Source organism: Borostomias antarcticus (genome assembly GCF_949987555.1).
Source record: "Borostomias antarcticus genome assembly, chromosome: 28".
In the NCBI taxonomy this organism is placed as follows: Eukaryota; Metazoa; Chordata; class Actinopteri; order Stomiiformes; family Stomiidae; genus Borostomias; species Borostomias antarcticus.
In genome coordinates this window covers 1,280,444-1,301,905 of record NC_140261.1, presented here as the reverse complement: position 1 = coordinate 1,301,905, position 21,462 = coordinate 1,280,444, and the positions used below count along the sequence as shown (strand labels likewise).

Sequence of the window (21,462 nt, the reverse complement as noted above, 5' to 3'; positions counted from 1 at the left end):
TCTACATGGACTCAACTTCAGTGTGGCTATTTATGCGCTGTCTATGGCCTAGCAAGGGTGAATTTTGTCTACTGGAGAAAAGGTGAATTCTGTCTAGGCTACTAAAGCACAAAACGACATCAGGTGCTAGCCTGCTCATTGGGAGCAATTTAGGGTTCAGTGTCTTGCCCAAGGACATGTGGACAGGAGGAGGTGGGATTCGAACCGGCGACCCTATGATCATTGGACGACCCGCTCTACCTCCTGAGCTACAGCCGCCCCAAGTACACATCTTGGCTGTCCCATATGGTGTGAATCACAGTCTGGATTTTACATTGGATATCATCACATTTTCAGTATCAAAATGATTTGGGGAAAGTACCTCTCACATGACCAACCAGATGACACTCTCACTGAACACCAGATGGATCAGATTATACTTTATTTGCGCAATCACATCGTAAAGATATCAAGCGACAGTAACAGAAAACATGACTGTCTGCTCTTCACCTGACATGTTACATGCAGTCGTTACTTTTCTCAGGTGAACCACGCGTTACACAGCTCTTTTCCTCGGGTTACAGAGCTCCTGCTGCTCTGGGGAGAATAAGGAGTTCTAAAGTCACTCAGAACAAACAGAAACGGTTGGAGTATCTGATGTGGGTGTAGTTTCTTATAGATGGCAGACTCTGGAAGTCACATACCTCAGTATATATAGTCCCGGACCTGATACAGTGTTAGTACAAACATGCACCTGTCTCTTTCTTGATTCAAACAGCTCACAGTATGTGTGGTGAATCACTGCTGATTCGCTGGCTTCACTTCCTCCCAAAGACCTCTGGGAAATATAGTGCTTCAATCTAGACGACTGACAGAAAGGTGTCAATACCGCATGACCCATGGGTGGATTATGTTTATCTGTGAGTGATTCAACTCCTGTTCAAATCCTCAGGAATGACTCAGTCCCTAACTCAACACAGTTGTGGAATTAAATTCTGCATATAATTCAAATCCCAATCAAATCCCCATCGGGAATGAATCAAATACGTCACACCTTGTCCTCCGGTGTACCTCCCCCTCCCTCCTCCGCCTCCCTCTCCTCATTCTGTCTGAACGCATGCAACCCTCCGCTGGTCTCCCTCCCCCCCGTCCCACCGTGACCCCCCCTTACCCCCACCTCCTCCTTCAGTGTCCCTAACAGGCAGTCTGTGGGGGCTCCAGGCAGCAGTGCTGAGGGGCTGGTCTGGACTGCGTTCCTCTGCGGCTGCGGAGCGTTTCTCCCTCGGCCCATTTTGCCAGCTCCTTTTTCAGGTAGCCGGGGATGGGGCTCGGCCGAGCCCTTCCGGGAGTATCCGGAGCAGCTGAGGTAGGAGCAGCGGTTGTAGGCCTGCCAGGCTGCGCATTGCCTGTTGCCCCACTGGCATCGAAGGATGCGTAGGAAGGCTTGTTTGAACTCGTTGCTGTAGAGGGGGTAGATGATGGGGTTCAGGCAGCTGTTGAAGTAGCCCAGCCAGAACAACACCTTGAACAGAGTCTCAGGGGGGCGCAGATTCACGTTGAACGACCCTGGAGAGCAAGAGAGAACAGGTTATAGCACACAGCGAATAAACAGATCTTGAATCTGTTTCTAACCTATGTACATGGTTTACACATACTAGGAATTTGACGAGGGTAATGGCGTTATTACAATTGTTGAATTTGTAACTCCCGTTTGTAATTCCCGCCGGGGGTTCTGTCTCTTGAACGTTCATGAACATGTTATCGTTGGTTCATTAGTGTCAGGAAATAGGAAATATCCTTGAAATTTTATTTGTTTTTTAGTTATTAGTTTTGGATTTCAATCAAGTCCCTACTCCTTGTCTTATCCCTATAACTCTTTGTTGGTTATAACACGGCCTGCTCATCACACTGTCATTGCAGTGCTCTGAAACGGTGTAGTCCAGCAGGTGGCAGTGTATCGTTACATATTAAGTGTCAAGCCTCCGGTTGGGTCTGATAAACACTACCTAGTCTGACTGGGCTACAATGGACTCGTTTTAGATGTTAAAGACAGTTAAAACAACAGATTGGTGTGACATTTTCAACATGTCACACTACAAACAAAAATAAAATGGTGTGTGTAATATTGCTATGTGTAATATGTAAGCTATCGACAATCACTTTGTTCTCCAATAATAACATTGCTGCTCCAGTTGCAGTTGTGATCAACTGATAACGCCATCAGGAAAGCATGAGATTACCCAGCATTCCTGTGACAGGGCCATATGGATCTCTTACGTAAAGGAAGGGAAGGGTCTGGTATGCGCCTCAGCCTACCTAACCCCATAAAACGGTTAGGCCTCAATCTTATCTGCCCCTGGATCAAACACCCCTTTAAGAAGCTCTTCCAGAGGAGAGATGCATCATAATTGAACCTCAGATCCGCACTCGGTCAGACCAAGGCTGTCAACAGAGGTGCACTAGAATGAATGGAGGGAGGAGCGAGAGAGAGAAAGGATGAGAGAGAGATAAGTGAGAGAGAGAGAGAGAGAGACACCACCGCTGACTAACGCTGGACTCGCATGTATGCGTTTCAGGCTTCAACGTTGATGCTTCTCATTCACTTTGAATAGAGCGGCATCATGCAGAACTGTGGTTGTGTTGTGGTTCCATTGCGTCGCGTTGCTCGTGTAGCTTGTGCTAAGTTGAGAAAAGTTCAACTTTTGAAGCGTTAACTTGAAGCCAACCAATGGGTTTCATTCATGAGCCGCTGACGTCACAGGATGTTCAATCCTCTCACATGTCGCCGTTACTCAGCTGTTGTAATTTTGTCTGTACAATGGGTACTATGTCACTTATTAACATTTTTACTGTTTTACTGTTTTCAGGTGAGAAAGTAACTATGTAGATTCTCAAGTCAGTCTATCAAAATAACCCCATCTTAAGCTGCTTTCATAGATCGCTGGCTGGTGCTAGCTACATGACATATATGACATACTATACTGCTTGCTTGTTCGTTGGTCAAGGTTTCTTTATATTGCACACAAGGGGTAACGTTATATTTAGATTTGCAAATACTAGCTGAATGATTCTCACGTTTCAATGATGCCAGAGGAAAATCCAGCAGAACCTGCTGCTCTACTCGCTAGCCGCCATCATTTGTGAGTGCCACCACACAGGCATTAGCCATTTGATAATAGCTAATGCTAGCTAGCTCACCTTAGCCGAATAGCTGTCAGCTGTGTCCAAACCTAGCTTTTTCAGAAACAACAACGATTATGCACTTTGAGCAGTTATAGTTTATTAACTTTCTAAATTGTTTTGGATCAGTGACAGTGCCCCCTCTCTCCCCTTCACTCTCTCTCTCTCTCTCTCTCTCTCTCTCTCCTACTACAGACAGATAGAGTGGTTGTGTGTGTGTGTGTGAAAGAGAGAGAGAGCCTGTGTGTTGTGAATGAATATAAACATGTGTGTGTGTATTATCTAAAAGTCTCTGAGGAGAAGATTGCCCAAATGAATATCACATTCCTGAAGAGATTGTGAGTGCCCTCTAATCCCGGCCAATCATGTGTGAAATGACCTGTCAGAGCTGCCCAGATACAGACCTCATCTGTCTGCATCAGAAAATAACAAGACAGGCCTTTTTAGGACATCTTTATTGGACTAAGAAACTTTGGGTAATGCTTTCTGCCACCTGTTTACAATGCCGGTCAAGTGCATTAACCGTAGACTGCAGCAGTTCCCAGGCTCTCAGACACAAAGACATTCACACCCCCCCCTTATCACTCACTTTTATTCATCTTGAATGACTAAATGAGAAGAGGAGAAGGGGGGGGGGGCAGAGTATATGTCTTCTCCCACCACCACATCACAGGATCTTCCGCCATGGGGATGGGAGGCAGGCGTTTGTAGAGCTCGATCAAGATCAACGCACTCGCTGAGGGACAAGGAGGTGTTCTGCTGGATCGTCGACCTCAACTCCCGGTCCTCATCGGAGAACAGCTCCTCCATGGCACTCCTCAGTCTGTACAGTGGAAGTGGAGGGACTGAACTTTTGCTAAATGTTTCGACAGATTGCTTGTATTTCCTCCCTTACAGGCAAAAGACTGGTTGCACTTCTGGCAACGAGAATTGTTGCCATTGAGTCTTGTAAAGTACAGGCAAACTTTGGAGCGTTTTATTCTCGCTTGGCTAGCTGGCCGATGTAGATAGCTAGCATGGCAACGGACGAAGTCGCTGCGACAGCCTGCGCTGCCAGCACATAGCTCTTCTCCGCCAAGGACAGAGTGGTCTTGTCCTTGGGTTCGGCATTGGAGGGCTCCCTAGCCAAACCCCAAGCTGAGTAGCCAGGCACAAGGACCGTGGCAATGTCAGGTTCCAGTGGTGGAGAGCGACAAATTGGCTCTGTGGTTAAAGGCTCTTTTTTCCCAGCTGAGGCTCTTATCCAAAGTGAAACCGTACCTCTCTTTTAAGGACCTGGAGACAGTCATCCATGCTTTTATTTCTTCAAGATTGGACTACTGTAATGCCTTGTGCCTTGTATGTGGGCCTTGACCAGAGGTCGCTGAGGTGCCTGCAATTGGTCCAGAATGCTGCTGCTCGCCTCCTGACTGGAACCAAGAAGCGGGACCACATCACACCGGTGCTGGCCTCCCTCCACTGGCTTCCTGTTCGCTTCAGGATTGATTTTAAAATCTTAATGTTTATTTTTAAGGCTCTACATGGTTTGGCCCCCCACTATCTGGCTGAACTGATTCAAGTTCGGGCGACATCTAGAACCCTGAGGTCCTCCTCCGAGACTCTTTTAATAGTCCCTAGATCGAGACTTAAGACCAAGGGTGACCGAGCTTTTGCGGTGGCTGGCCCAAAGCTCTGGAACAGCCTCCCTCCACACATTAGACACGCACAGAACCTAGGGCTCTTTAAGTCTCAGCTTAAAACGCACTTGTTTTCACTGGCTTTTGAGGCCTGATAGCCTACATCCCCTGTCCTGTTTTGTGTCCTGTCCTTTTATTGTTCTGTGATTATGTGCACTTTATTCTGTTTTTTGTTTTAGTTTATTTTATATATTGTACAGCACTTTGGTGCAACTTCGGTTGATTTTAAACGTGCTTTATAAATAAAGTTGACCTTGACCTTGACCTTGAGAGCCAGTCGTCATCACTTCATTCCAGCCGGCAACTCTGGTAGTTCTCACAAAGGGATGTAGCAGGGAAGCAGGCTGGTCCCATCCCGCCTCCACGAACGTGTCCAGGTTAGGCATAGCCGGGAAAAGACAAGGCGCAAGCTAGCAAGAAAGCAATGGATCCTGGTCAAGGTTGGAGTCCAGACGAGACAAAGTGTCTACTCTCAATTTGGTCGGACGAAAATATTCAAGCACAAACAGGATGTGACGTTCGATTGTCAGCGGGACGGAGTCGATCGGATCTCAAACGGATCGGGTTGAAGATACTCGAAACGCATATTAATGCCAGATGTAAATGTGATCAGGCTTAATCATTATCTACAGACATTTTAATGCAAGGTGTAAACAGGGTCTCTGATCTCATGCTAGTGACTACATTGCATGTGTTAGGCTGACGTTTGCTTGCTAGTGTAACTTACTTGAGTTAGAGTTGGCAATTTGACAAAGTGTTGACAGAGATTATATGGAATTGAGTTAGTTTTGTTAGGAAACTTAACATTGCACCACTAGTTGGCTACCCACACAATAGGATTGTCAGGAGCATTGTGCATTGAGCATTGTATGACTAGTTGGCTAGCCACACAGATTGTCAGGAGCCATGAAGTGCAGCATTGTATGATTTGTAGCTACTGCATTTGGAGATGGATGCATGCGCGTGTGTGTGTACTGTTGCAAGTTGGTTCAACAAGGCTGTCAGTAGACCAACATTAGTTGTGGCTATCACATACATTATATCTGGGATATATACTAACTAGGCCATTTTATTCCAGCTATCAACTCTTCTCTTTTGTCTCATGTGGGTGTTTGGAGACCGGTTTCACAAATGCAGGAGTGCAGCTGTACTGAGCATGCATAATATTTACCATTTTACGCGGGTTGTGCAAAAGTGAACCTGTAGGGGGCGCTAAATCGCAGAAATACCAAATCCTTTATTGGGCTGCTAGATAGGCAGGATTATCATACCAAAATAAAACTAGAGACATTTAAGAAGACAAAAATGCCAAAATTACTTGGTCACTTTGGGTGGTATCAATTTGTGAAAATATCAGTATTGCCCCCTGGACTAATATGCTCACATGTTACTTATTACATTATCCACCATGACAGCTACTAGGGTCCTGAAGCGCTAATGCTGGATTCTGTTTTCTCACCGCAGTGATTGGAATAATGATGTACCTCTGTCCCTCAATGTTGTAGTGTCCAGCTGGGTCTCATGTTGCTGTCCTGTCCTGCCCTCCCCCGTGTGATGTGACTTGAGGGCAAACGTGTCCAGTTACATCCCACCGCCAGTATGGTAAATCCGGCAGGAGAAGTAGATATAAAGGGAAGGAAGCCGGTCCAAGTATGGCAAATGTTGTTTTCTTTTAATTTGTATATCCGCCCACTGATTCTGATCCGCACCAAAATGTTGTGTGTTCCAACTTGGCCCATACACCCCTCCACCGAGTTTCATGGAAATCGCTCTGGTAGGTTTTGTTTAATCCTGCTATAATAATAATAATAATAATAATAACTTTCTTTTGTATAGCGCCTTTCATAAAACCCAAGGTCGCTTTACATAGGGGCAGTAACAGACGAGACAAACATGGTAGACAGAGACACAACATTAAGCTATGTGACCGAACGAACGAACGAACGAAATAACACGCAACCAAAAATATACCCTCCGCCAGTGGTCGCTGGGCGGAGCCAAAAAAACGGGAGAACATTCTTCACCCAGGCCAAGGGGAACACAGCAGTCCCTGTTTAGAGGGAGTTTCCGTTGATTATGTGCATTTTTGAAGGTGTAGATTTTAGTGTCTTTCACAGTGATGATGTTGAAATGCTTTGGTGTAAACCGTTTGCTGAAAATGAAGCAGCAGAGGGTGGAGGGCTACTCACAAGGTTTAAGGGACTATTGTCTGATTTAGTGAGTGTGCCAATGTCATGTTCTTGCACTCTAAGATAACTCTCCCCTGTTCTCATCCCCCATGCACTTTGCACTTTTAGACTTCCGACTTTTATTGTTGTTATTGTTACACATAGTCCTGTATGTTTTATTGTAATTCTGTCCTGTTTGTAACTTAGTGTAACGAGTGCTGAATGATTGTGAACAGGTCACACTTGAAAATGAGTCCTCTGAACTCAACGTGTTTTTTTTTACCTGTATAAATAAAGGTTAAATAAAAAAATGCTCTTCATCCCTCTTTGAAAACTTGTGTTTGCACACTCTTCCTGAAGAAAAACACTCATTCTCCTACTCATGCACACACACGTGCGCGCGCACACACACACACACACAGACAACGGACATCTTACAAAAGCAAGGCATCCTGTTTATCTCACTTCTCTCCACCTTACCAACCCTCCCTCCCCCACACACATGCACAAGGGACATCTTATGGAAGCAGGATATCCTGTTTTTCTCAGTGATAGTGATACCTAACCACCCCCCCCCCCCACACACACACACACACACACGCGGCCACAAAAATGTAATTAAAGCACCGTGGTATTACAAGACTCACACAGGCGCAATACGCATAAGAGCTTTGTATGGCACCAAGTGTGGGTTTCTCTGATCTGATAAACCAGAAGCATCGCAAAACAAAACAAAAATGTTTTCACGATAAGTCTGGACTTCCAGTCGCCCAGAACAATTTGAGTATTCCCAGAAAATGGGGCACCAATCAGGAGACTGCATTTTAACTGCTGTTCCACCTCCTGTCCCTGATTGGTTCCCGTAGATGATGAAGAGAAATACAACAGGAGTCTGCTAGTAGAATGAAGCAATGAGCGGGAAAGTTAACTTTAAAAGAATAAACAGCCATAAGTGCAGTTATTGCAGAAATAGATTCAAGAGTACGCACTAGTGGAGTTTCTCAGTGGACAAGACGTTTTTGCCGTTCTTCCGACTGGATTTGGCAAAAGTTTGATCTATGTTTTGTTACGATAATTGGCTGAAGGAGTTCGCCTGTCAAGACAGTGTTCCCACACACTCCAATCGTTCTGGGCGGCTGGACGTCCAGACTAGAGTTTGTCCTGTTTGGGCACCCTTCCTGCTGCAGTCCATAAATGAGACATCTTGAGAAGTGAGAAATCTTCATTAGCACATTAGCACTGCAGCTGGGTGTTGAAGCGCACACACACACACACTCTAGCTATGTGCGTGTTTGGGGCGGGGATAATTATCCCCCGAAGACTGATTCAGAATGATTTCTCTCTGGCTGTGATGAAACTATGACAAATGCATCGACAGCTCAGGCCTGATCTGTCTCCCTCTCTCACACACACATGCATGCACACACACACAGGGAGTCTTCCGACAGTTTAGTTGGGTTTATAAAAAATATTATTTGAAACTACAAGCAATCGGACAACCCTCCAGCCCATAGCAGACTGGAGACTGGGGCAGTGAGAGCAAACAAGCCCTGGAGGATGGTGGACAGCCAGCTGTGGGATTCTCTATGACACGATACGATCGTATCATAACACAACACAACAGACAGACGGCCTGATCGAAGGTTTGCACGTATAAAAATGTGTGCAAAGGTCTTAATACCCGCAAATAAATGTGCCAGGTGATCTATGAACGGTGTGCATGGAGGATTGTGTCCTTCTAGTGCGTGAATTTGCACGCTCCAATCCAATTATCCAATTAGTACTTTTGGAGAAAATTAATATGCCCTAGCATGCAAAATATGGGAGGATAAAAAGCAAATACATAATTGTAGCACACAATCAGTGACTTACCAGCCCTGAAAGCAGTCTCAGTGATTGTATTTGCGTGTGCTATTTAGTACTTTTGAAGAGCAGGTACTAATTCCCTCATTGGCTGCGTTTACATAGACAGGTGGAGTCCGATTCTCAATCCGATTGAAATAATTTAACGTACATGTATACGCTTAAAGGAGTAGTAAGGGAAAATGCATGTTTAGCCCTGTTTTAAGGTTACTTATGATCATATACAGTGGTTCAGATCAAAACGTTGACAAAACTAGCACTTTTGAGAGTCTGATAATTGCTCTACTGCTCAAGGTCAAAGCGGCCTACACAAAAAATAAGTAATATATCCTTATAAAATACCATGATGAATAATGTATGCCAAATAAAGAATTAATAGTTATTTGCTAGAATACTAACGAATAATCAGCCTAATTTGGAAAATGGTCTGAGAGGAAAAAAAAGGTGCCCGGCCAAAACAAGCCCCCCCAAAATTCTGCCCGTCAGTTGACCAAGAAGAAAGCCCTAACTATTTAGCTCATGTTAAAATGATCAAAATGTAATTTTTCCTTTGGATGAATTTTGGAACTTCCAATGGTCAAAAGGCAAACGAGCTGTGCGCACATCCAACCTTAGTACATACGTGAGAAGAGAGGAGATATCCACACTACGCACTGCGGATCTTTCCCCTCAACCTCCGATGGTGCCTGAAATCCCTAGTCTTTCATGTCTCTCGTCAGACTGACACAGTATGTGCTTGTTCCCACAATGCAACTGCTTCTGTTCACGACACGGCCATCCCAGCATATTCCCACAAGTGCCAGATCTGGCCTGTATATGGCCCTGATCGGATTGCTGTCTGGGTATAGTTTACTCAGTTCTATCTGGTTTACTCAGTTCTATCTGGTTTACTCAGTTCTATCTGGTTTACTCAGTTCTATCTGGTTTACTCAGTTCTATCTGGTTGACTCAGTTCTATCTGGTTGACTCAGTTCTATCTTTCTCACAGTTCTCATCCTCAGTCATCCTCACACAGGTCTGGTAAGGTTAGGAAATAGACTCCACTTAAGGCTGATTAACACAGAGAGATTGAAATAGACTCTGAGCCAAGACTCCTCTCTCTCTCTCATACCCCACTAACCACCCAGGACCGTCTCCTACCCCACTAACCACCCAGGACTGTCTCATACCCCACTAACCACCCAGGACTGTCTCATACCCCACTAACCACCCAGGACTGTCTCATACCCCACTAACCACCCAGGACTGTCTCCTACCCCACTAACCACCCAGGACCGTCTCCTACCCCACTAACCACCCAGGACTGTCTCATACCCCACTAACCACCCAGGACTGTCTCATACCCCACTAACCACCCAGGACTGTCTCATACCCCACTAACCACCCAGGACTGTCTCCTACCCCACTAACCACCCAGGACTGTCTCCTACCCCACTAACCACCCAGGACTGTCTCCTACCCCACTAACCACCCAGGACTGTCTCCTCTCTCTCATACCCCACTAACCACCCAGGACTGCCCCCTCTCTCTCATACCCCACTAACCACCCAGGACTGTCTCATACCCCACTAACCACCCAGGACTGTCTCATACCCCACTAACCACCCAGGACTGTCTCATACCCCACTAACCACCCAGGACTGTCTCCTCTCTCTCATACCCCACTAACCACCCAGGACTGCCCCCTCTCTCTCATACCCCACTAACCACCCAGGACTGTCTCATACCCCACTAACCACCCAGGACTGTCTCCTCTCTCTCATACCCCACTAACCACCCAGGACTGTCTCCTACCCCACTAACCACCCAGGACTGTCTCCTACCACACTAACCACTCAGGACTGTCTCCTACCCCACTAACCACCCAGGACTGTCTCCTCTCTCTCATACCCCACTAACCACCCAGGACTGTCTCATACCCCACTAACCACCCAGGACTGTCTCCTCTGTCTCATACCCCACTAACCACCCAGGACTGTCTCATACCCCACTAACCACCCAGGACTGTCTCATACCCCACTAACCACCCAGGACTGTCTCCTACCCCACTAACCACCCAGGACTGTCTCATACCCCACTAACCACCCAGGACTGTCTCCCTGTGGGGATGAACAGAGGCTTAAACCCTCTCTCAGAACCGTTCTGATACTGGGCCAGGACTCCACTGCATCGGCCCATGACTCCATTCATATGGTCAGTATGAAGTCCCTGACCACACATGGCCACTGAAACGCAGATCTTCTCAGAGACCCAAGGCAACTGATCAACACACAAATACATACATATATATATATACATACATACATACATAACGCTCATTCACTGTGTGCATTTGTGTGTTGATCACCGTGTAGCGAATAATAGACCCTGGAGGTTACATAGGCCACATATCGGACAATGTAAAAGGTGCATTCTCCAAGTCAAAGCAATTAACCAGCATCCAGTTACACTGCCAGTCGCATTATACTAGAGTCACCTGTGACCATCTTGTAGTGATAAATAAATCAGGCTAGTGTGCTAGTGAGAATGCTGGTGTGGACCATAGCTTTTCACCTGTCTGTACTTGTGCCAGATGGATGTGTGATTTATAGAGCAGTGCGCCTATTAGCCTACTATTAGTAATTATATAGGCCTATATATATAGCACGTCTCACAGAGAGGACTCACAAAGTGCTTCACATTCAAATGCACGCAAAGAATCAACAAAATTAAACACAGGAAACAGGACAACAGTCATAAACATACAGTCAAATTAATTCGACAAACGCCTGTCTAAACAAGCGTCTTTAGCTGCTTAATTCTTAAAAAATGTCCACAAATGCCGCAGCTCTCAAATCCTGAGGAAGAGCATTCTACAATCTAGGTGCTCTTACCCTCTGGTCTACTGTAATGAAAAATGCCCTCCCTTAGGCTACTTTGCAGCAATAAAATAGCTCACTGATGGGATTACATGTGACATAATGTGTCATAAATGTTACATTTATTTCATCCACCAGAATTATGTGAATGGCGAACTTTGTGTAGGCTAAATTGTTTTTTCCCCCCAGATTTTTTTTTTTTTTTTTTAATCATAGCTATGATATGTTAACCTGCTACAACGTGTCTCTGTTTAAAAACAAAAGAGGAACGGGTTTAACATGGATAAAGGTAGGTTACTTACCGATGGGCAGTGATAGGAAGAACGGTAGCCAGCAAAGCGTAAACATGCCGACCACGACTCCAAGAGTTTTAGCCGCTTTCTTCTCTTGGGAAAACTTCATAAGTTTTAACATGAGTGAACTCTGTTTCTTGGCGGGGGCATCGCCGGTGTCCTCCTGCACCTGCTGGCGGCCCCTGTGGATCCTGAGTGCGGAGGACTCCCCCGCGTTCTTCTCCCGCATCACCCCGGCCTCCAGGTTCTTCGTGGTCCGTTTGGCAACGACGTACACGCGGCAGTACATTGTCAAGATAACGCCGAGCGGGATATAGAACGAACAGAAGGAGGAGAACAGTGCGTAAAAGGGTTCCTCGGTGATGAGACACACCGTGTCGTCTGCCGACGGCGGCTGCTTCCACCCGATCAGCGGACCGATGGCGATGACTAGCGACAGGATCCACACCCCCAGCATGGCAAGCAGTGCCCGCTTCTTAGTCACGATGCCCGGGTACCGCAACGGATAGCTCACCCCGATGTAGCGGTCTATGGAAATTACGCACAAACTCATGATGGACGCGGTGCAGCACAGGACATCCATGGCCGCCCAAATGTCACAGAAGATCCGTCCGAACACCCAATAGTCCAGGATCTCCAAGGTGGCGGACACTGGGAGCACAATGCTGCTCAGGAGCAGGTCCGCGATGGCCAGGTTGATGATGAAGTAGTTGGTGGCTGTCCGCAGGTTCCTGTTGCACACCACCGAGAGGATGACGAGGATGTTCCCGACCACGGCGGCCGTGATGAAAGTCCCTAAGACCATACCGAGAGGGATGGCCCGGGTAAGATCCACCACACCGATCTCCGTCCGGTTGCCCGTGGAGTTGGAGAAGTTAGACGATGTCCCCGACTCCGTCCAGTTGAAAAGTTCAGATGAACCATCCTTCCACACGTTTGCCGCATCTTTAGTGCTCAGATTCATTTTGACGAAAGAGGTCCCCCATAGCAGGCTACAGATCACTTGTAGCTGTAAAACTTGAAAACAAGCAACTCCATGCCAAAATAAATCTGTACTAGGCTACAGCTCGGCGAAGTGTTACCAGCCTACATGGTTTGATCCCAGCCAGCAAAATACGTCATTTGGACGTGTCGACTGGCTATAGCCCCGATTTAGTTGTCTACTGTATGCGTAACCCACTTCTAGCCAGAAAGATCTTGGAAGTTGGTTATCATTTCTTTTTGCCGACGCAGCTTCCCAGCAAGAAATGTTTCTGCTAATATACGTCCATCATAATCCCTGACGTCTAGGATACATCTCAGATACATTTGGGCTGTCAGCGCAACACTTATAGACGTCTATCATAGCCCAAGCAGGCTAGCCAAGCCAGGGGATAAATTGAGATTTGCTATGTATTAAAGTAGGCTATTCTTGATTAAATACAATTCTAACACTTTGCTTTTCAACCCTATGCTTCCAATCTTTCCTATTTGTAATTTAGAATTGAGTATCAGAGTTTATCTGTAGCATAATATTGGAGCAGCAGCATTTCACTGTGACAAATAAAAAATAATATTGAATCCTTCATCATTCAATCCTAGAATATATAAAAAGATTGTAGTTTTTCAAACTCAGCCTATGATAGATTAAGCCATGATCAGATTACCTAAAGATAATTTAACTAGCTAAAATAATAACTTATACATTCCTTAAGCATCTGTAAGTTTTCTCCATTTAACTCCAACCGTACTCATTTCTGTTTTGGATTTTAAAATAATGTAAATTAAAGGAGTAATATGGTGATTTTAACTTTTTCTGGGATTTAATATATTTTAATATGCTATTTGCACAAGAGAGGATTGAGGAAACATGATTCAAGTATTAAAGGAGTAGTAAAGGGAAAATGCATGTTTATAGTGACAGGCATTCTTATAAAGGCCGGGTAGGTGTAGAGGTTAGGAGTGAAGCTGGAGAGAGAGGCCTTGTGGAGCCAGTAGGAGGAGTGGGAGGAGCCAGGGGGAGGAGTGGGAGGAGCCAGGGAGAGGAAGACGTTGGCTGGAGCTGTCTGCGCGAGGAGCCGCTGCCGCCAGCCAAACGGTCATGGGACGATGACATCACAGACTGTTGTACCGAGAAAGAGGAAAAACATGGCACCTGATAGCATTCATATCACTTCCTTTTACTGTTACAGTGTGACACCAAACACAATCAGTGTAACATTGTACATTGCAGATAACCTGACTCGGGGTGAGAGGCTGGGATCAGGTGGATGTAGCTCGCTGATGGGGGTCAGTGCTGGAGGCCCCCGACTTACTGGACGGCTGACCCCTTCTTGGACTTCACACATGCACCGGCAGGATGCTCTTCAAAGCAAGACAGGAAGTGTTCAGCATTAAAGGAGAAGCACTATGTCATAAGGCTGCAGCTGGTGGTCCTCCGAGCCAAGTGGAATTCATTGAATGGAGCAATTTAAAAAATTTGAAAGAAGGCAAAATACTGTTTGAAATTCTCACAGTTGGTAGATTATTAATGTAAAGACACTTTAGCGTATCCGCATGTATGAGTCTAGATCCATGGAAGAGTCTTGAGGTTAAGGGACAGAAATGACGGTGGGGATTGAGTGGCAGTGTACCCACGCTGACCTGGTGCCACTAAGATTTTGTGGGCCCTCCCCCGATTGGCTCTTGACAGAGGGCATGATGATGGCCAAGGACTTGGAGGGAGTCTCCTCCAGGTTGGGCCTGCCTCTTGGGACTGAGGGGAGTACTCAGGGGCGGCTGTAGCTCAGTTGGTAGAGCGGGTCATTCAATGATCGAAGGGTCAGTGGTTCGAATCCCGGCTCCGACTCGATTTAGAGTTCAATATCTATTCACTGAGGCCACTAGCTTGTCACTGAGAAGGACTAGGTCTACCTTTTATTATGAATGCATCCTTAACATTTTGAAACATGTTTGTTAAGTACAGGGTGTACAATGTTTTTCCTCTTTCTCGGTACAGGTCTGTGATGTCATCGTCCCATGACCGTTTGGCTGGCGGCAGCGGCTCTTGCGCAGACAGCTTCGCAACGCCTCCTCCCCTGGCTCCTCCCACTCCTCCTACTGGCTCCACGAGGCCTCTCTCCAACTCCACACCTAACCTGTACACCTACCCGGCCTTTATGAGAATGTCTGTCGGTGGTGATATGGTATTACCCATATCGTCCTAATCGACCAGCCGTCACTGCTATTAACGATAAAACCTGACACTCTGCATCCAAGTACGCTACCTAACATTAGCATTTAGCATGTAGTTGTGCACCATGGTTTGTATTGCATAATATGTATACTCCTGACCAATCAAAACCAACAGTAAAGGCTAGTTCCCGCCGTGTACACCAACAATTGCAATGTCAAGACAAACACTTCATATTGTGTTGATCTCATTAGCCTATAGAAACCCACTATAACTGCAAATCACTAGGCTACATCCACAATGGCACAGTGGTTATTAAAGAAACTATTTAAGCTACTAGCTTCTAGTTTGTCTTTCTTCTGAATATCTTTGTCCTATCAGCGTCAAGTCGTGTTCTGTGGAGAACCATCCCTTTTGGACGATTTCAGTCTGGTTGAAAATCGTCCACGATGTTCTGTTCTGTTACATTTAAAATATTTTATTTCGTACTGTAGGCCTTGTAATGCAATCTCTATGGGTTTTAGTACTGGCGCTTGCAGGTGCTTGCACTGTGCTTATGTCATACAGTGTGAATGCTAGATTTAATTTAACTATCTAGATGTGAATAAAGAGTAAAACGATTTGTAGAGGTTCGATCAGAAAGCTCAAAAACCGTCTCTTTATTCCAAAAATACATACAGTTGCAACTGGGCTCTTGGCAAGAAGACAAAGAGAGATTCCCCCCAAAACTGAACTTTTCGTCTTGGGCACAGCTCTATATTCAAAGCTAGGACCAGGTACAGTATGACATTCATAGAATCTGATTGGCTGACATATAATTTGCACGTCATTTGCCGAACAAGATGAGGTTAAGAGTTTACAATTCCAGGTGGATTTCCAGAGGGTGCAATTATAGCAACCAAAATAATGACACAATACGAGAATAGTAGACAGTCTAGTAAACACTAGAATCATAAACTTGGCCTGGAGAGGTCACTTAATCTACCCTCTAGAGGGATTACCTGTTATAAACCATGAAATGCCCAGAGCAGGGGTCTGTTCTTTCAAGCTTCAAAGAGAATGTACACCAGGCACAGAGGCCAGTAGGTTGAAACAGGATAAGCAAGGCAGTAAAGAAAAACAGCTGAAACTCATCTCTCCCCTAAGCACTTAATTTCTATCACTACAGTACTTACAGTACAATAACACAGCTGGTGCCAAGCTAGAGTCACATTCAATCTGGCTAGCGTTAAGAGCAACTTGAAATCAATTCAGTCGTTAATTATTTGGATTTAAATACTTCAATTATGCGTGTGTTCCTTTTTCTTTTAACCACGGTCAGTGTAGCCGTTTCCTATATGGAGGAAAACCTCAGCGAAATCGCAGAAAAACCCAGTCGGACGATGCATGGACAACTAGCTACAGGTAGGCTATTATAGACATGCATCATCTGTCAGAGAAGTTGAGCATGACACATCAAACGTATGACAGTATGTAGCACTAGGCTATGTCAAACCAAATGAAATAGAATGATAAAAGTAGCCTATACAACAAATACTTTTAGTTGTAAATGTAATAAGTAGCCAAGTAGTTTCATCCATTGCACACTATCAGCCTCAATGCCACTGCTCTTTATTCTGGTTTTTCTGCAACTAAATAAAATGTAGAACTATGTGATAATTGAATCAAATGATTGAGAGTCAATTTATTTTTCATTAATGTTAAAGGAGTAGTAAAGGGAAAAATCATGTTTAGCCCTGTTTTAAGGTTACTTATGATCATATACAATGGTTCAGATCAAAAAGTTGACAAAACTAGCACTTTTGAGAAAGTCTGATAATTGCTCTACCAACGTTTTGGTCATACAATGGATGTGGGTGGGCACCGTGAAAATGAATGTCTAATTTAGGGCTAGGCTAGCCTGCTCGGGCTATGGTAGATGTCTATGAGTGTTGTGCTGACAGCCCAAATGTAGCTGAGATTTAGACTTCAGGGACTAAGAGAGACTTTGCTTGCTGGGATGTAGAGGTTTTCAAGTCTTCAGATTCAATTTCCAAACAAGTGTGTTTGTTCTGCTAATTAGCAATGAAAATCAATTTAGCTCAAGAATTTGTAGTCCAGGTGTCACTCTCTCACTCTCTGCCTCTTTTCCTCTGAACTGTGTCTGTTGAATAGCCTACTGAGGGGGCAGCAGCAGTCATCACTGGGTACTTTTCCCAAACCCCTGCACTTAACGTCTTCAGCACTCAGCAACTTGTCATTGTCTAAAATTGTGTGGGAAATATATGGGCAAAAGAAACCTGCTAAATGACGTGTGTGATGGGACTGCCCAAAATTAACCGCAGTCAAAAGAATATCTGCCAACGATTATCACGTGTCACAAATTGAGACTGCGCTGCTATCGTTTCAGGTCTACATGCAACTGAAGCATAATGTGGAACAGGTTTGAATAAAATATGTTGTAAGTGGTGGAGTACTTAACAAACATGTTTGCTTTAATTATCAGTAAATCATACCAATAGGTCTACATTGCTCTTTCTACAGTAGGCTGCTTGACTACTAGGCTACTGGACTCTGAGGTTCACTGAACCCTGTTTGATCATATCCTGTGTTTACCGTACATGGCCATGCTGAATGAGAAAATGAATGTGATGCTGGAGAGTTGAAGCACATTACTTTTTTTTGTTGAAAAGGTATGTTCAAAAAAAGCCTTTAAGCCAAAGTGTAGCCTTCATACTCGACTGCCTTTGGTAAGGCTCAGACGGTTCAGTTCTTGAGGGATCACCATATAAACTGAAATGTTTTACATTTTGCATCAGATCTGTCAGCATAATATCTCTCCAGTTATGGCCAATCAGCATAATATCTCTCCAGTTAGCTTTTAGCATACCCTTCTACTACTGTACCACGTCTCGGAAATCTAGGCGTGGCGGTTAGGCCTAAATCGGAAATGAGCTCTCTAGTGCCCTTATTAGGTTTGATTGGGCCAATAATGGATCGGTCCCGTTCACTTTTATGTGTCCAGACATGGCTACAAAGTTTGGTGGTGTTTGGTCCAACCATTGAGACATCATAAACCTTTATGTAATAAGCCCCGCCCAAGCGACACACTCTACAAACTTAATTGCCTCATACAGGCACGTTTTTGTAACTTTTCAACGATAGAAAATGTATGTTCTTGTGTAATTTGGTGCACTTGGGGCTTGAAGTAAATGGTTGCTTTGGCTCAGTTTTTTGGCTCTTGTGAAATAGGCCTAAATACAGATGTACAGGCAACATTATCTGTCCAGTGCAGCCTCATTCTACTCAAGTATCCACAAAAAGCAGAGTGGTTACTTCAGAGAGTGGTTTGAGGAGTGGCCTGTGTTTTATTCTGATGTTACTGCTCGTGTAACCGAGTTGAATTGGATACACTCACTCCTTAGTGTAAATACCGCCCACTAAATACCGTGTTTATGTATGGTGTCATGCGTTGGCAAGTCAGAGGACCCGAGATCGAACCCAGCACAAGGGTGGAAGCAGTAAGACCTGGGTCAGCCGGTCCAGACTCAAGTAATGGAATGCAGATAAAAATCAAGGTAATTCCTCTACATACCAGTCTAGTGGGAGGTGAAGAGGATAAAATAAGATTAGACATGACTTTAATAATCCCCAGATGGGGAAATGCGCCCATTACAGTGGTTGAGGGGATCAGATGGTAAATAGACTCCATCTATATAGTGCTTTTATCCAAAGTACATTACAACGAAGGCCTCTCACCCAGTCACACACACATTCACACACCAATGGCAGCAGCTGCCATGCAAGGTGCTCACCTGCTCATTGAGAGTTCAGTGTCTTGCCCAAGGACATGTAATCAGGATCCGAGGTTCAAACCACCAACCCTACGATCATCGGACAACCTGATCCTCCTGAGCCACAGCCGCCCAGATGTTGATAACCTACGAGGAGTGAGGCGTTTAGAGATGATCAGGAGGCGCAGAAGGGGTTAGGTCCGTTCGTTTTTCTCCCCCGTTCCCCCCTTACACAGCCCTGTTGACGCGACCGTACTGTGCATCAGAGACACACGTTGGCTGTGTTCAACTCTGACGCTGCGGGGCATCGTCTCCATGCCATAACAATACGTATGTTAACACAGGAGGTTTGAACTGCCAGACCCAGAGGAAATACTGTTGAGTGCACCATTAAGCTCATAAATTGGTGTGTCGTGGAAGCCAATCTGTTACAGCAAGAGCGGAGTGCTCCCTCAAGTGTGTGTGTGTGTGTGTGTGTGTGTGTGTGTGTGTGTGTGTGTGTGTGTGTGTGTGTGTGTGTGTGTGTGTGTGTGTATGTGGCTGACTCTGAGGCATGTTTTGTGGGGTCGTTAACGCATGACAATGTATGTGAGTTTGTGAGGCAGGGAGTGTGTGAGGTGAAAATCCTTAAGGCCTACGGGGTCCCTCCTAACCTACTACGGGCCATAGAGACCATACAGGGGCACAAGAGCCAGAGTGGTAACCCCGGATGGCAACAGTGAGGAGTTGGACATCCTAGCAGGGGTGCTGCAGGGGGACACTCTTGCCCCCTTCCTCTTCATTGTAGCCCTGGACTACGCGCTTAGGAAAGCCATCAGTGGGCAGGGGCAGGAGCTTGGCTTCATAACACCTAGGAAGTCTAGAAGAAACCCCGCTGTAGTCCTGGCAGACCTGGACTACGCAGATGACATCTGTCTGATGTCCAACCGTGTGGAGCAGGCACAGGAGCTCTTGAACAGAGTAGAGGCAGAATGTGCCAGGGTTGACCTCAGGTTGAATGCAAAGAAGACTGAGGCAATCACTGTCACCAGCAGACCTCCCGAAGTCCGATAGATACCCCCGTGTCTGCTGTGGATGTCGTAGCATGTCCGTAGAATGTTCTCTCTCCTATGATGCTTTTAGCTTCTCTCACTCTGAAATGTAATTTAATGCAATGTATTGCTTTATAAATGTTCTTAGCCGGTAGACATACTCCTGGAGCTTGCTTGATCGCCTTGTTGAGAGGGGTCAGGGAAGAATTTTTACAGCTCACTTATCTGGCCCCCGGGTGATTACTGTTTTTTTGCTTCCCTCTGGAATATGTAGAGAGTGGGTCGTATGCCCACCTCCCTTGTTCTCTGTAAAGCGCATTGTGTTGCCTCTGGGTATGAAATGCGCTATACAAATAAAGCTTTGATTGATTGATTGATTGATTAATTGAACATTCCCCTGGCCCACCCTCCGCTCACCACTTTCTAGGCCTACTGCTTTAACATAGGATATTCTACTTTCACACAGGTGTTAGCTCTAATTTGAGATTTTTTTTTGCTTTGTAATTTATCGTCACAATAATGTTTTCCTGTATGGAAGGTAAAATAACGTTTTATTATTAGTATTATAAATCCTCTAATTGAGAGCAATGCGCAATGTTTTTTGGATTGGCTACATAATTAAACAAGGAAGCTGCTCAGCTCACACACTGTCTGATTGTGGGAATTTACGTCTGAATCATCTCTTAAAATCAAATTGTAAAATGAGAGATGGTTTTCCGGGATCTTCGTTCTGGTGGAGATAGTTGGTGAAAGATAGCACGTTCAAGTGTTTTCGATATAAAGGATAGAAGGGAAACCGGCCTGTAGTTTTTGACGTCAGAGGGGTTGAGAGATGGTTTCTTCAGGAGGGGGGGTGACTGGCAGTCTTGAAAGCGGAGGGAAAGCATCCTGACACAAGAGATGTGTTGATGAAGTGGGTTAGGAAGGGGAGGAGTTTGGGTGCAACAGACTTAAGGAGAGTGGAGGGGACAGGGTCTAGGGAGCACGTGGTGGGGCGGCTAGATGTTAGAAGGTTGAGGACCTTGTTGGGGGAGAAAAGTGGGATAAGGTGAGATGTGGAAAGGAGGTGGGGGAGCAGAGAGGGTGGGGAGGTGAGGCTGGTGCATGGTGCATTGACCGGGGGTGGGGGAAAGATGATCTGATATCGTTAACTTTCTTGTCAAAGAAGTTGGCAAAATTGTCATGGAGAAGAGAGGAGTTGGGAGTAGGAGGTGGGGGCTGGAGTAGGGAAAAGAAAGTTTCAAATATTTTTTTTTAAGATTGGAAGCAGAGGTTGGAATTATTAGAGCGGAAGAAAGCAGCTTTAGCAGCAGAGAGGGAGGAGGAGAATGCGGAAAGAGATTGGACATCAAGAAGGTCCTCTGGGAGCCTTTTCTCTATTTACGCTCAGCTATTGTCAAGCTCCGTCTATCAGTAGGCACTGAATCCGACAGCAATGGGGCAGGTGGAGTTGGCCATGCTGACCTGGTTCGGGTTCGATCCCCGGCCGA

The 21,462-nt window shown here is 45.5% G+C and overlaps 1 protein-coding gene across 1 annotated transcript in view; it reads right to left on the bottom strand.

The window, feature by feature from the left end:
* Positions 1-519: 519 nt before the first annotated feature.
* LOC311326606 (alpha-1A adrenergic receptor-like) overlaps positions 520-21,462 on the bottom strand; it is a gene marked incomplete at both ends in the record, with an annotated part of 29,098 nt that continues 8,155 nt past the window's right edge. The window contains 3 exons of the mRNA XM_084459542.1: positions 520-576; positions 1,151-1,545; positions 12,027-13,034. Coding sequence (XP_084315668.1) covers positions 520-576; positions 1,151-1,545; positions 12,027-13,034 — 1,460 coding nt within the window. The remainder of the gene's footprint in view (positions 577-1,150; positions 1,546-12,026; positions 13,035-21,462) is intronic.